Below are 13,738 nucleotides of genomic sequence, written 5' to 3'. Positions count from 1 at the left end.
TTTAGGTTATAGAAAATAATTAATATGTCATTAATTTGTTTCCTTATTTTTTAAATTTTAATATGTTTCCTTCAATACTATAATTCAAAATTGGCATGTTTTTTTTAAGTTCATTGTTATTTTAATTAAAATGGTCTTTATAGAAAAAAAAATCAAATTTTATTGTTTTTTATTGAAAAACTAAAAAAAAGTTATATGGTCAAAATATAATTATTTTTATGTAATTTTTTTTGAAACAACCATTTTTATATAGTTTGTTTTATTAGTATAAATTAAATTATTTGTTTATTTATCATTTTATTTGTATATATTTTGAAATTTTATTTTAAAAAATTACTTAGTTTTTACATTTTATATTTAATGTTTTCTAAAAAAAAAGATTACTTGATGTTTATAATTAATAATCAAACTATCCATTTTCACAGGAACAATATTATTTTACCATGGATTTGTGCCAAACGACATGACTCCACTCCCTCTCATTGGTGGAAGGCCTAGTCGATGAACCCAGGCCGAGCCACGTCACGTGGGCACCCCTTCTCGCACGTGCCATGCACGTCCCGACAAAATAAACCACAAATCTGACTGCTTCCATCATCGGGTCAAGTAAGGTCCGATCGTCCACGTGGACTACTACTTAATGACCCATCCATTATCCACGTGGCACACCATATATTGCTCCCTCTTTATCCATCGAAAAATTACCCTTTCCATCTTCGTTACATTCGTACTTTTCTTCTCTCCAGAGAGAGAAAGTAGAGAGAGAAAATTGGGAAATTGTTGTTGATGAAACGGGAAACATCTAGGGTTTGTGAAATCTGAATCGGATTGCATCAATTGGTTTTGTTTTTTCTTGTATAAAATGGCGACGCCATTGACAGGATTGCAACACCGGGACGTTGGAGGTGGTGGTGTGGCGGTGATGGCGGCTTCCGGTGGAGGGGCGGTGAACCAGATGGATCCGTCCAGTAGTAACCAATCTTCCAAGAAACAAAGTTCGCCAATTCATATCTTCTTGTTCTTTCATAAAGCCATACGGTCGGAGCTCGATGCCCTACACCGGTCTGCCATCGCTTTTGCTACTAATTCTCATGTGGAAATTGAGCCCTTGCTTAAGCGCTATCACTTCCTTCGATCAATCTATAAACACCACTGCAATGCCGAAGACGAGGTCTGTATATATGTTGCCTTTAATTCGTTAATCTCGAAGGCATATCGGTTTAAATTGCTACTGGATTATGTATCATATACGTGTAATATTCTTTATTTTTATGGTGATAAATGATGACGATGGTATATCTAAGTTCTTGAGTGGGATTCTCTTTCGTTGTATTTGTACGTTTAAAAAATCATGCTATTTTGATGGAATTCATTTCACATTCATAGCTGAAGTCTGCCCATTTTCTCCAACCAGGTCATGCGAAGTTTATTTGCTTCTGTATGCAACCTATATTGAGAATTAACTGGTGGTTGATACCCAAAAAAATAAAAAAAAAGGTTCAAGGTGAGGTATGTCATGAGAAATTAGCAAGAGAACGTTTGAAATGAAGAGGAAAGAGTTACAAAAGTTTACAGTAGGGATATAAGTCCTTGTATATGTGCATTTGTACTAGCATATATTAAAGCTGTTAGACTCTTTGAGTGTTCTGTTCATCACTGGAAGGCATAGAATTGCACTTTCACATAATAATCCTACTAATTTTCTTATTAGTGGCTTCATTCTAAAAAGATATGGTGCTATGTTGCATAAGATTTGTAACATGTTTATTTCTTTCATACTTTCAGGTTATTTTTCCAGCTTTAGACATCCGTGTCAAGAACGTGGCTCGAACGTATTCTCTTGAACACGAGGGCGAAAGTGTCATCTTTGATCAACTGTTCACATTACTGGATTCAGACATGCAAAATGAAGAAAGCTTTAGAAGAGAATTAGCATCCTGCACAGGTGCCCTTCAAACATCAATCAATCAACACATGTCCAAAGAAGAAGAACAGGTAATAATATCTAACAAGTTTATCAAAGATTCATGTTACTTTGTCAAATATATAAACAAAATTATTGTTAATCCTCATTTTAGGTGTTCCCCTTGCTCGTTGAGAAATTTTCATTTGAGGAACAAGCTTCGTTAGTTTGGCAATTTTTATGCAGCATTCCTGTAAACATGATGGCAGAGTTTCTTCCATGGCTTTCAGCCTCTGTATCTTCTGATGAACGCCATGAGATGCGGAATTGTTTATGCAAAGTAATCCCAGAAGAAAAGCTACTTCAACAGGTGAGTAAGGGTATTTTTGTCCATGTTCATCTTCTACTCGTTTGCGCGTTTCTATCTGACAAATTACTTCTTATTCTAATTTAAGATTATATTCACGTGGATGGATGGTGCAAACGGTTTCAAAAAGCGAAAAAGCTCTGAAGAGTGTGAGGAAGGGCATTATTGTCCATGTTCATCTTCCAGACCTAAAAAACGAGAATCTTTCTTAAGATCAATCGACGATTCCACAGATTCACTACATGATCGCCCTGTAGATGAAATATTACACTGGCACAAAGCTATAAAAAAAGAATTAATTGATATAGCTGAAGCAGCTAGAAGGATACAATTATCTGGAGATTTTTCAGATATATCTGCCTTTAACAAAAGACTCCAATTTATCGCAGAAGTTTGCATATTCCATAGGTATGCTTACGTGGCAATTGGACAAGTTTGCATATTGATAATTTGATACTAATTTTATCCTTTTGAATGCAGTATTGCAGAAGATAAAGTTATATTCCCTGCTGTAGATGCTGAGCTGTCATTCGCCCAAGAACACGCAGAAGAAGAGAGTGAATTTGACAAGTTTAGATGTTTGATTGAAAGCATAGAAAACGATGGAGCAAATTCATCTTCATCTGAATTTTGTTCAAAGTTATGCTCACATGCTGATCATATCATGTCAATCATTGAGAAACATTTCAAAAATGAAGAACTTCAGGTGAATGAGTGAAATAGTGAATCAATAGTTTTTCTTTTTATGACTTTTATATTTACCATAACGCCCTTATGTGATTTCGATTTTCAGGTTCTCCCACTTGCACGCAAGCATTTTACTCCTAAAAGACAACGAGAGCTCTTATACCAAAGTTTATGTGTAATGCCTTTGAGAGTAATCGAATGTGTTTTACCATGGTTAGTTGGATCTCTTACAGAAGAGGAATCAAAATCATTTCTCCACAATATGCATATGGCAGGTTTGTCTATTTTTCTCAAACCACTGTTTATTTATTTCTTCATTGTGGACTAAGTCTAACACATGGCTTTTGACTTTTTGTTAGCTCCTCCTTCCGATATTGCCCTTGTCACCCTGTTCTCCGGTTGGGCTTGCAAAGGGCGTCCAAGGGAAATATGCTTGTCTTCAGGCACAACAGGTTGTTGTCCTGCAAGGGCATTTTTGGAATCCAATAATGGTTGCAATCCATCTTGTTGTGCATACAATGATATGACATCTGATGATTCCGGAAGGTCAAACAAACGGTCAAACTCGACCCCACATCAAGAAAACAAAAACCATGGTAGTACTCGTAGTAAACAATCTTGTTGTGTTCCAGGGTTAGGAATGGAAAACAACAATTTGGGAACAAGTTCTTCGAAATCTTTACGTTCTTTATCTTTTAACCCTTCCAGTTCTACCCCTTCCTTTAGCTCCAGTGTTTTCAACTGGGAAACGGGTATAAGTTTGATTGACACGGAGGGCAATGGGCGTCCAATTGACACGATTTTCAAATTCCACAAAGCAATTCGCAAAGACTTGGAGTTTCTTGATGTGGAATCCGGGAAACTAAACGAAACGAACGAAAGCTTCCTTCATCAATTCAATGGAAGATTCCGTTTGTTATGGGGTTTATACAGAGCTCATAGTAATGCAGAGGACGATATCGTCTTTCCCGCATTAGAATCTAAAGAAACTTTACATAATGTCAGCCACTCGTACACTTTAGACCACAAACAAGAAGAAAAGTTGTTTGAAGATATATCAACTTCACTTTTTGAACTGTGTGAGCTTCATGAAAACCTTGATATGTGTGATGATAGTTTTAGGAATTATAATGAGTTGGCTACAAAAGTACAGGGGATGTGTAAATCGATTAGGGTTACATTGGATCAACATATTTTGCGTGAAGAACTTGAGTTATGGCCTTTGTTTGATAGACATTTTTCTGTTGAGGAACAAGATAAGCTTGTGGGGAGAATTATTGGGACTACAGGTGCTGAAGTGTTGCAGTCGATGTTGCCATGGGTGACTTCTGTTTTGACTCAAGAGGAACAGAATAAAATGATGGATACATGGAAACAAGCTACTAAAAATACAATGTTTACAGAGTGGCTTAATGAATGGTGGGAGGGTAGTTCTCCTTCTTCAGAGGAAGCATCACAAACAGATGCAAATATTTCACAAGGTTTCTTTCTCATTTTTTATTGATTTGTTTCTGGAATTTGTTTGTATTTTAATACCCGATTTATTTTTTGTTAATGATTTTAGGTGGTGATGTACATGAACATGAAGCATTGGATCCAAATGATTACACGTTTAAGCCAGGGTGGAAAGATATATTTAGGATGAATCAAAATGAGCTTGAGTCAGAGATAAGAAAAGTTTCTAGGGATCCTACTCTTGATCCCAGAAGAAAGGATTATCTCATTCAGAACCTTATGACCAGGTGTGTTTCATCTTATATCTTTTTTTGTTATTTTGTTTGTTTAGAGCGAATTACAAAAGTGGTCCTTGTGCTTTCTGATTTTTTCCATATATAGTCTGAAATTGAAACCTTTCAGTTTTGATCCATATTTCAATGTTTTGTATGGATTTTGGTTCTTATTTTAAGGTTTCATATTGATTTTGGTCCTATTTGGATATCGATTTCAGTCCTTATTTCAAAGTTCTAGGCACTGGAATTTATAAGAAACTTTGAAATTGGGACCAAATTGCTACAAGACCTTGAATAAGAACCAAAAGCCGAAATTTTTAGGGATTAAAATCCATAGAAACCTTGAAATTAGGACCGAAATTAATACAAAACCAAAAACAGAAATTCCCAGGGACCGAAATTGATACAAAACCTTGAAAAAAGGACCGATATTGAAAAATGGTTTCAATTTTGGACCAAAGATGCTAAAAATCAGAAAGCACATGGACTAATTTTGTAATTAACTTTAATTACAAAATAACAAAAAAAAACAAAGGTAATGAGAAAAGATTCCAAGGACCAAAATGGATAGGACTAAAACTGAAAAAGGTTTCAACTTTGGACTAAACAAGTTAAAAATCAGAAAGTACAGGGACCATTTATGTAAATAATTATTTCAACTAAAACATAACAAAAAGTTGAAGGAAATAAGTAAAAGTATAGGGACCAATAGTATCGATACGACACCTTGAAATGAGGACCAAAATTGATTTAAACTAAGCACACTAAAAATCAGAAAGCATAGTGACTATTTTTGGAATTTACTAATAACGGAAACAAGAAAAGCTATAAGACCAAAATCGATGTGAAAACTTTAAATAAAAACCTAAACAGACAAAAAAAAAAAAAATTCAATTTGGAGTAAACACGGTAAAAATGAGAAAGCATGGGGACCATTTCTGTAATTTACTAATTTATTAATCTGCCTAATCCACTTTCTGTAGTCGTTGGATTGCTGCCCAGCAGAAATTACCACAAGGAAGAAAAGGGGAAACGTCAGATAGCGAAGGCCTCCATGGATTCTCCCCATCCTTTCGCGACACAGAAAAACAAATATTCGGATGCGAGCATTACAAACGTAACTGCAAGCTCCGAGCTGCGTGTTGTCAGAAGCTTTTCACATGCAGATTTTGTCACGATAATGTCAGCGACCACACAATGGACAGGTTTACCCTTTAATACCCTTTTCCATAACTCAAATCAAATCTTCTTCTCCCTTATCTTCTTCATCATCATCATCATCAGGAAAGCTACAACCGAAATGATGTGTATGAACTGCCTCAAGATTCAACCTGTTGGACCGAATTGCTCAACACCATCTTGCAATGGACTTTCAATGGCGAAGTATTATTGTAGCTATTGCAAGTTCTTTGATGATGAAAGGTAATTATTTATCATGGGTTTTCCTTTATTTCTTTTTTGAACTACCAACTTACTCTACTCCTTTTCTCTTTTGGTGTTTTCATTTCAGGACAGTGTATCATTGCCCGTTTTGCAATTTATGTCGGCTTGGAAAAGGGCTTGGAGTTGACTTCTTTCATTGCATGACATGCAACTACTGCTTGGGGATAAAGCTGGTGGATCATAAGTGTAGGGAGAAAGGCTTGGAAACAAACTGCCCCATTTGTTGTGATTTTTTGTTTACTTCAAGCGCAGCTGTCAGAGCCCTTCCCTGTGGTCATTTTATGCACTCTGCTTGTTTCCAGGTGGGCCCATCCCTCCCCTGCATTTTCTTTTTACATTTCTAAATATTGAGTATATTTTTAATATTTTGAATTTTTCTCATGTATAGGCGTATGCATGCACGCATTACATCTGTCCAATATGCAGCAAATCCATGGGAGATATGTCGGTAAGTTAGTAGACACATTTTTTTCTGCTATAAAAAATAAATAAGATACACAAAATGTTAATTTTTGATGGGTTGCAGGTGTATTTTGGTATGCTGGATGCTTTAATGGCATCTGAGGAGCTACCGGAGGAGTATAGAAATCGGTGTCAGGTGAAGATTATTTATATTTATATTTATATTTATATGTGTAGCTTTTATTGAATGAATGATTACTGTTATAGGACATACTATGCAATGATTGTGATAAAAAGGGGAATGCTCCTTTTCACTGGCTATACCACAAGTGTGGAAGGTGTGGATCATACAACACGCGAGTCATCAAAGTTGATCCAATTGCTCCTAATTGTTTAAACTGAAACTTTCCTTGCTTTGTGTCCCGTTTGTGTATATACATTAATTAATACAGTAGAGAGAAATCAAGAGCCAGAGAGAGAGAGAGAGAGGATGTAAATTGCAAATATCTTTTTGTTGCCAATTGCAATTGCATTGCCATTGGTTTTTCAGCATATGAGCAAATAAAACCTTGGTGGAAAGAATCAACACTTGGGATTTTGTATTGTAGGGTGGGTGGGTTATTGCTAAAACATCATCAATCGTTATCCAGTTTTGTAGCCATCCCACTACACCATACGAAGTGATACTGAACACAGATGGATGAATGGGTTGTGAAATGATAGAACAAATACTAGTTGACCACGAAAGCTTTATTGAAATCCTATTTTGAGCACTACTTTTTAAAGTTTGTATCCTTGGTAATAAGTAGAATGCAACTTATAATGTCCACTCTTGTCAATTTCTTAGGGAAGCCACCTCAACCATTTGGGATGATGGAAATACTACTTACATTTAGACATGATAAACGTGTCGTATCGGTCGGGTTGAGATTGAAACATAATCAACCTAACATCTACAGTCATGACGACACCATCATCACATGACACAATCTAAGGAAGATCAAAACTATGTGTATTCGGATCCATTTATTCCAACATACATGACTTACCAAGGTTCAATCAAAATTTAGATGATAATGGCCGCCATATCTCATTAATAACCCTAATTTCTTTAATGCTCCGGACCATGAGAAAGTTTCACTAGCCTTTACCAATGAATATGCACAAAGCCCTTTGCTACAAGTTGAATCTTGAAGGTATGTAACTTAATGTCCATATGGATATTCTTCTTTGAGACCTATTCACATCTCACAATCCTATTGGAAAGAGTGTCTAAAATCATTAATTAATTGGAAATATTTTTAATATTAACACGGTCATTTTAGGTTGTCTTCATGATCCAATTAAGTAATAAGGAATTAGCAAAAAATAAGGTTGGTAATTTATTTTGAATTAATATACTAATTGTAAATTATTTTGGAATTAATTAAATAGTTTTTAACTAAATAATAATATTTTTAATAAAAATAGAGACCTAATTAAGCAAATAAGGAATTAGGAAAAAATAAGGTTGGTAATTTATTTTGAATTAATAAATTAATTAAAAATTATTTTGGAACTAATTAAATAGTTTTTAAATAATAAAATGGGTTGGATATTAATTAATTCATTACTAAATAGTTAGAATATCCATAACCCTGCAGATATGGTAGGGGACAAATTCTAGAAGGATAAACATAAGCCTTATCAGATTTTTGAGTTGCTTATGGATTAAGCAACAGGTATAAATAGAGAGCTAGGGATGAGACCCTATATGCTCCTAACTCCTAAATTTTGTTCTCCCTCTTTCCTTGCTTCTCATGAGATGAAAATTATAACCATTCTAGGGTTATTGAAAATTCCGTTCCAAGCCTTTTTTTTTTTTTTTTTTTTTTTTTTTTTTTTTTTCATAAAGTTCATATTTGCTAGTTGGTGTCATGAGTATGATTCCACTAGAAGGATTCATAGTTTGGCTCCTAGTCATTCAAAGCAAAGTGGCTATTACTAGATGTTAAGCAAGGAACCAAGAAGATCAAGATCAAGAGGTTAGTATGTTTACAAGTTTTAAAGTAAGTTGCTATAATAGTAAAAACCTATATCTTTAGAATGCATATACACATATGGTTAATTTTATGATTCTAATGCGCTAACTAGTGTGTAGAGAAGGCTATAAAACATCATATCAAAGACTAATAGGCTTTAGTTATATGTATCAATTTTTTTTTTTTCGTAAGACACGGCGCTTCCTGTTGAATTTTTGCTGGATTTTTTGGATTTGGATAAGCTACTAATTTAAAATAATATTTAAATCTAATAATTTAAATGAAATCAAAGTTCCAATTTGAATTTTAAGTACTATTTAATAGAGAGTTAACTTTGAATATTTAAGATAAATCAGAATTGATAAATCCCTAAATTTAAATATTCTTTAATTAGATTTAAATTTGAATATTTAATTTGAATGTCTAAATATTATTTAACTAGAGAATTAAATTTGAATATTTAATAAGTCATAAATTTAAAAGTTTTAAATTTATTATATAGTATGATCACTATATGTATGCTATATTTACAACATGTCCCCTCACATGTTTAATTAAAACATTATTAGTCAACACATGACTAGAGTCACCCGCTGTAATGCTATAAGAGAGGTTGAATGAGGTCTTTCTGATTTTTAATGAGGTTGGTTTTTAAAAGCTCAATAGCTTACCATCCTCACCGTCTCTTTGCATTTGAGAGTGGAGTTAAGCTAAAAGTATTAAGTAAAGTAATAACAAATTCCTGTTATATATAATTAAAAACGTGAATCGTGTGTTACCCATGAAAAATGCATATTTCCGTATAATCTGTTGATGGAGTGTGTGTGATTAGCTGACACATCAATTTGAGGATTATGGTTGGAAATGATGTGAGACTCGCAGATCTCAAGCGTAACTTGAGCCGAGCATCACATGGTTTTTGCATGTTTGATTCACCATTTTTTCTATAATCCACAACATCTCTGACATAGAAATGAAATGAGCACGGTCCGAGATTAACATGCAATTGATAGTCAATGAATCTCAAATAACTAGGAGTTTCATGGTGATTGAAACTGGCAAAGAGTATTTCATACCTAAATAACTTTGTGGTGTGTTTATGGTATCCTTTTACACATTACAAAGCCAAATATAGATCCTAGCCTTGTTAAATAATTCTTTAGGGTAAATTATTAGTAAAGATAAAAAAAACTAGAATGGAAATAATAATTGTACGATGTCCGTAATTTTATCCACTAAATCTACTGCTATAAAACATCTGAAATGAGTAGTTGATAGGTATCTTGTCTAAATTCGTAGTTTGGGAATAGTTCTCATAAACGAAAAAAAGATCATCCCTTAGTTAAAGTTCGTCCTAAGGTTCCTCTAAACATTACATTATAAGAAATTATCAAATGTATGTTGTATTCCAACATTTCGAAGTAAAATGGAATTTCATTGAGTTAGAAGTTGACTATGGTTAATCAACTAGCTAACATATACATATAATCAATTCACTCCGATTTTTATATGAACAACTTGAAATGTCCATGAAGGAATTACATGGCATGTTGAGGGCCTTTTGGGACTAACATGACCAATCATAGAATTTCCAACTTCAAATTCTCCTATATTTACTATCATGAATGGAAGTATCAAGAAGAAAAAAATCCACTTACCCATGGGTTAAAAGCGATTAGTGTTAGTACACCTAATTTGACCCCTAATGACAAGGACAATAGGAAGGCTTATTCCGGGACATGTTTTGATAGGCTATTCGTTTCCAAAACAAGAAAAGGACCAATAAAGCACAAATGCCCAATATATCCGAAGGAAAGTAAAAGACTGAAACATGGAAAAAACAATTTGATCATGGATTATGAGCCCATGCTACTATCCATATGATCAAAAGACAACTCATTCTCGAATGTTTAGTGTACAATCAGATATATGAACTCATAAAATCTTTGGAATGTTACTTCTAATCCTTTGAGTATTTTACTAAGGATAAACTACTGACAATTGCAAGAATGTGTAATGACTAAAAGAAGTAATAAGACTGAAACATGGAGAAGATAATTGTGTTGGATTAAAGTTTCTAAGGTCCTAACTAAATTTGTATAATGTTGATGATTAAAAGTAAAGTGTTTTTTAGGTTGCCCTCATAACTAGGAAATGGCTTGGATTGATCAAAGGAGAGAGAGATAAATGATTTATTAATTTATTATGTGATTAATAAATTAATCAGAAATAGTTAATAATTAATCATGAATTAATTAAAGATAGTCAGAATTGATTTATTATTAATAAGAATTTATCTACAATTAAGTTGGGATCAATGAACTAATTAAAGATCCAATTGGTGAATTATAATTGTTCAATAGTTAAAACAAAAGAGGCAATTCTAGAATAGTCCATGTCATGGACGGTTTTAGGAGCTTTCTTATGGTTTCCATAAGCCTCCTGCTTGTTGATAATGAATTGATTTTAATTGAGATTAAATATATTATTTAATCATTCAAATCTGGATTCATCAGCAAGTTACCTAGACTATAAATAGGAACCTTGGGCACCAAGATTTCATGGCTTCTCATACCTATAAGGTATAGAACGAAAATTCTCTATTCTCTTCCCTCTCTCCTTTAATAATAGGGTTTCTTGAGTTTTGGGTGTGAACCATTAGACAAAGCCATACTTTTGGAGCTAGTTTTTTAAGGAGACTACAAAGGGTATTTGATTAGCTTGTTTTGAATCAAGCAAGTTATATGTGGTTTTATTCATGAATTTGCTTCATAGGGTTTGTAGTTTTGTTTCATAAGTATGTTGCTATTAAGTGAGAAAAGACATAGATACATTTAGGTTGCATGTACCCTTAAAAGTTAAGTGAAATTCTGCATGTACAATGTAATTGTATCCTAGAAACCCCATCAATTTTCTCCCTAAATTTTTGGTCTATGGTCCTATGATTTAAATTATTTATACAATGTTTCATGATATTGTTCTGACTTATTTAAATGTTTAACATGTTAAAAGAAAATCATGAAATCTATGAAACTAGTATAGTAACAGTAGTTCATAGCTGATTTGAATATTTGAATAAAATATATTATTGTGAAATCATCTTCTTGGATATGAGAATTGCATTACCAAATGTCCAGTTGGATAAGATTTTGGAATTTATTTGATCACAAGTCTTATGATAAATTTAATTCTTATTCATCAAGTTGGATGACAAAAATACTATATGCTAGTGCACATATCTATTTCTATTAGCTTGACTAACAAAGAACCTAAAGTTGGACCTAACATTTAGTTCGAGATTGAAAGAGCTATTGAGGAAACTGACACATCTCCACCTCTTCCTTATATTTGATAGAGGATGTCATAGACCTAGTTATATAGAATCTATATTACTAAGGAATATGAGTCACTGGTAGATGGCCATAAGAGTATACCAGCTATCGGAAGCTATGGTAGGTCGTAAAGGCTACAAGATAGAAAGAGGACATAGAGAGATTCGGTCCATGCAAGTTTTGAAACTTGATTAATCAAGCACTTAGCCATAGAATTTTGAGTGTAAGCTTATGAAGTTCATTTATGGATTAAAACGAACATCTCGCACATTGAAATCTTTTCTTTAATGAGATAATTAAAGGAGTTTGAATTTTAAGGAACGAAGATGAGCCATCATATGTCAAAGTCAATGGGAGCAATTGGAATTTTTTGTTTCAATAACAAAATTTAAGAGTTTGAATTTCAAGAAACGTGTGTATATATATATATATATATATATATATATATATATATATATATATATACACACACACACACACAAGATCAATATAGAACCAATTTAAACTTATAGAACCATATAATCATATTTAGTACTCTAGGATTATTAGATGAATGTCTTAGATTAAAAGGTACACCATAAGACTATACACTCTTTTCTATGGAATCACATTCAAACAAAGGTATACTGAGGATTATGCATATTTCACTCTTAAAAATCGTATTTTTAATTTAAAATATATTATTAATCTCATCTACGTTGAATTGATCTGCCCGCTCATCATCCTATCTCTCCCTTCTAAACCTAGCCGTCGTCTTCTTCAATCATCCACCAATATCTCTTCGCAAAAAACATTTTTCTCACCGGGAACATCCTCAACATAACTGAGCATAACCGTCATACTCACTGCAAGAGATGTTATTGGTATGGCGTAAGATGAACCTATTTATTAGCATCCCTTGCAAGTTTGTTATTTTCCTATTTCGCGACTCGTAGGCAGAAATTTTCATTGGTTCATGAATACATATCTCAAACCTTTTTTGATAGGTTTCATTGGTACGCTTTGCTTTTCATCGATTTAAATGGTTTTTATTCTCTCTCTCTCTCTCTCTCTATATATATATATATATATATATATATATATATATATATATATATATATATATATATCTTTTGCTTACAAGTTGAACCATTTTTTGTATTGTCTAAAAGCCCAAGAAAAAAGGAAATGAAAACAATAAGCATAATACATTTAAAGGGTTGAAGGCTTATAATATTTTTGGAGCAATTTTCTTAACTTTTTTTTTTTTTATTATTTCGTGAACTCACCTAAGTTTAGGTTTATTTTTTGTGAAAACTTATGGGGCAATTTTGTGATAATGAACATTTTTTTCCTATTATTTTGTGAATATTTTGGTGCAATTTTCTAATTTTTTAGTCAAAAATCCCAATAGGTAAATCAATGTCATTTTAATTAGTACAAATCCAAATAAAGATGGGTGAATGTAAAGGGAGCAATGAAGCAAAACTTGAAAGATTTCGGGATCAAGTACAAGAAGATTAGCATGTTATTATTTGAACGTAGATTGATATGTAATATGTTTAGCATTTGTACAACACTTCATCTTACATGTGTTAATATATGAACATTGTTCCTTTTTGAACATATGTTCATTGATGAGCATGAGTTCCTACAATGGTTATAATCATGATTTTGTGGAAGGCTCAGTTATAAACATGTATGATTCTTTATAAATGTTCAATTATGCACATATATGAATATGAATGCTTAATTATGAACATTACCAATACATAGGGTTTTCTATAAATCACGTTTATAGATATATGTTCATTTATAAACATATGTTTATTAATCGATTTGTTCATTAGTTCAATTGATGAGTTTTTTGTATA

General features: G+C 32.9%; 1 protein-coding gene across 1 annotated transcript; it reads left to right on the top strand.

Moving 5' to 3' along the window:
* Positions 1 to 698: 698 nt before the first annotated feature.
* Positions 699 to 7,114, top strand: LOC111911250 (zinc finger protein BRUTUS). The gene is made up of 14 exons (XM_023907037.3): positions 699 to 1,171; positions 1,786 to 1,995; positions 2,079 to 2,273; positions 2,359 to 2,678; positions 2,751 to 2,976; positions 3,064 to 3,232; positions 3,317 to 4,438; positions 4,522 to 4,699; positions 5,671 to 5,892; positions 5,972 to 6,109; positions 6,198 to 6,432; positions 6,519 to 6,578; positions 6,657 to 6,728; positions 6,800 to 7,114. The coding sequence occupies exons 1-14, from the start codon at positions 863 to 865 to the stop codon at positions 6,932 to 6,934; spliced, it is 3,591 nt and encodes a 1,196-aa protein (XP_023762805.1). The 5' UTR covers positions 699 to 862; the 3' UTR covers positions 6,935 to 7,114.
* Positions 7,115 to 13,738: the final 6,624 nt, after the last annotated feature.

Source organism: Lactuca sativa, chromosome 8 (genome assembly GCF_002870075.4).
Source record: "Lactuca sativa cultivar Salinas chromosome 8, Lsat_Salinas_v11, whole genome shotgun sequence".
Taxonomy (NCBI): Eukaryota; Viridiplantae; Streptophyta; class Magnoliopsida; order Asterales; family Asteraceae; genus Lactuca; species Lactuca sativa.
The sequence above is the reverse complement of the archived record's forward strand: the minus strand, read 5'-3'. Positions and strand labels throughout refer to the sequence as shown.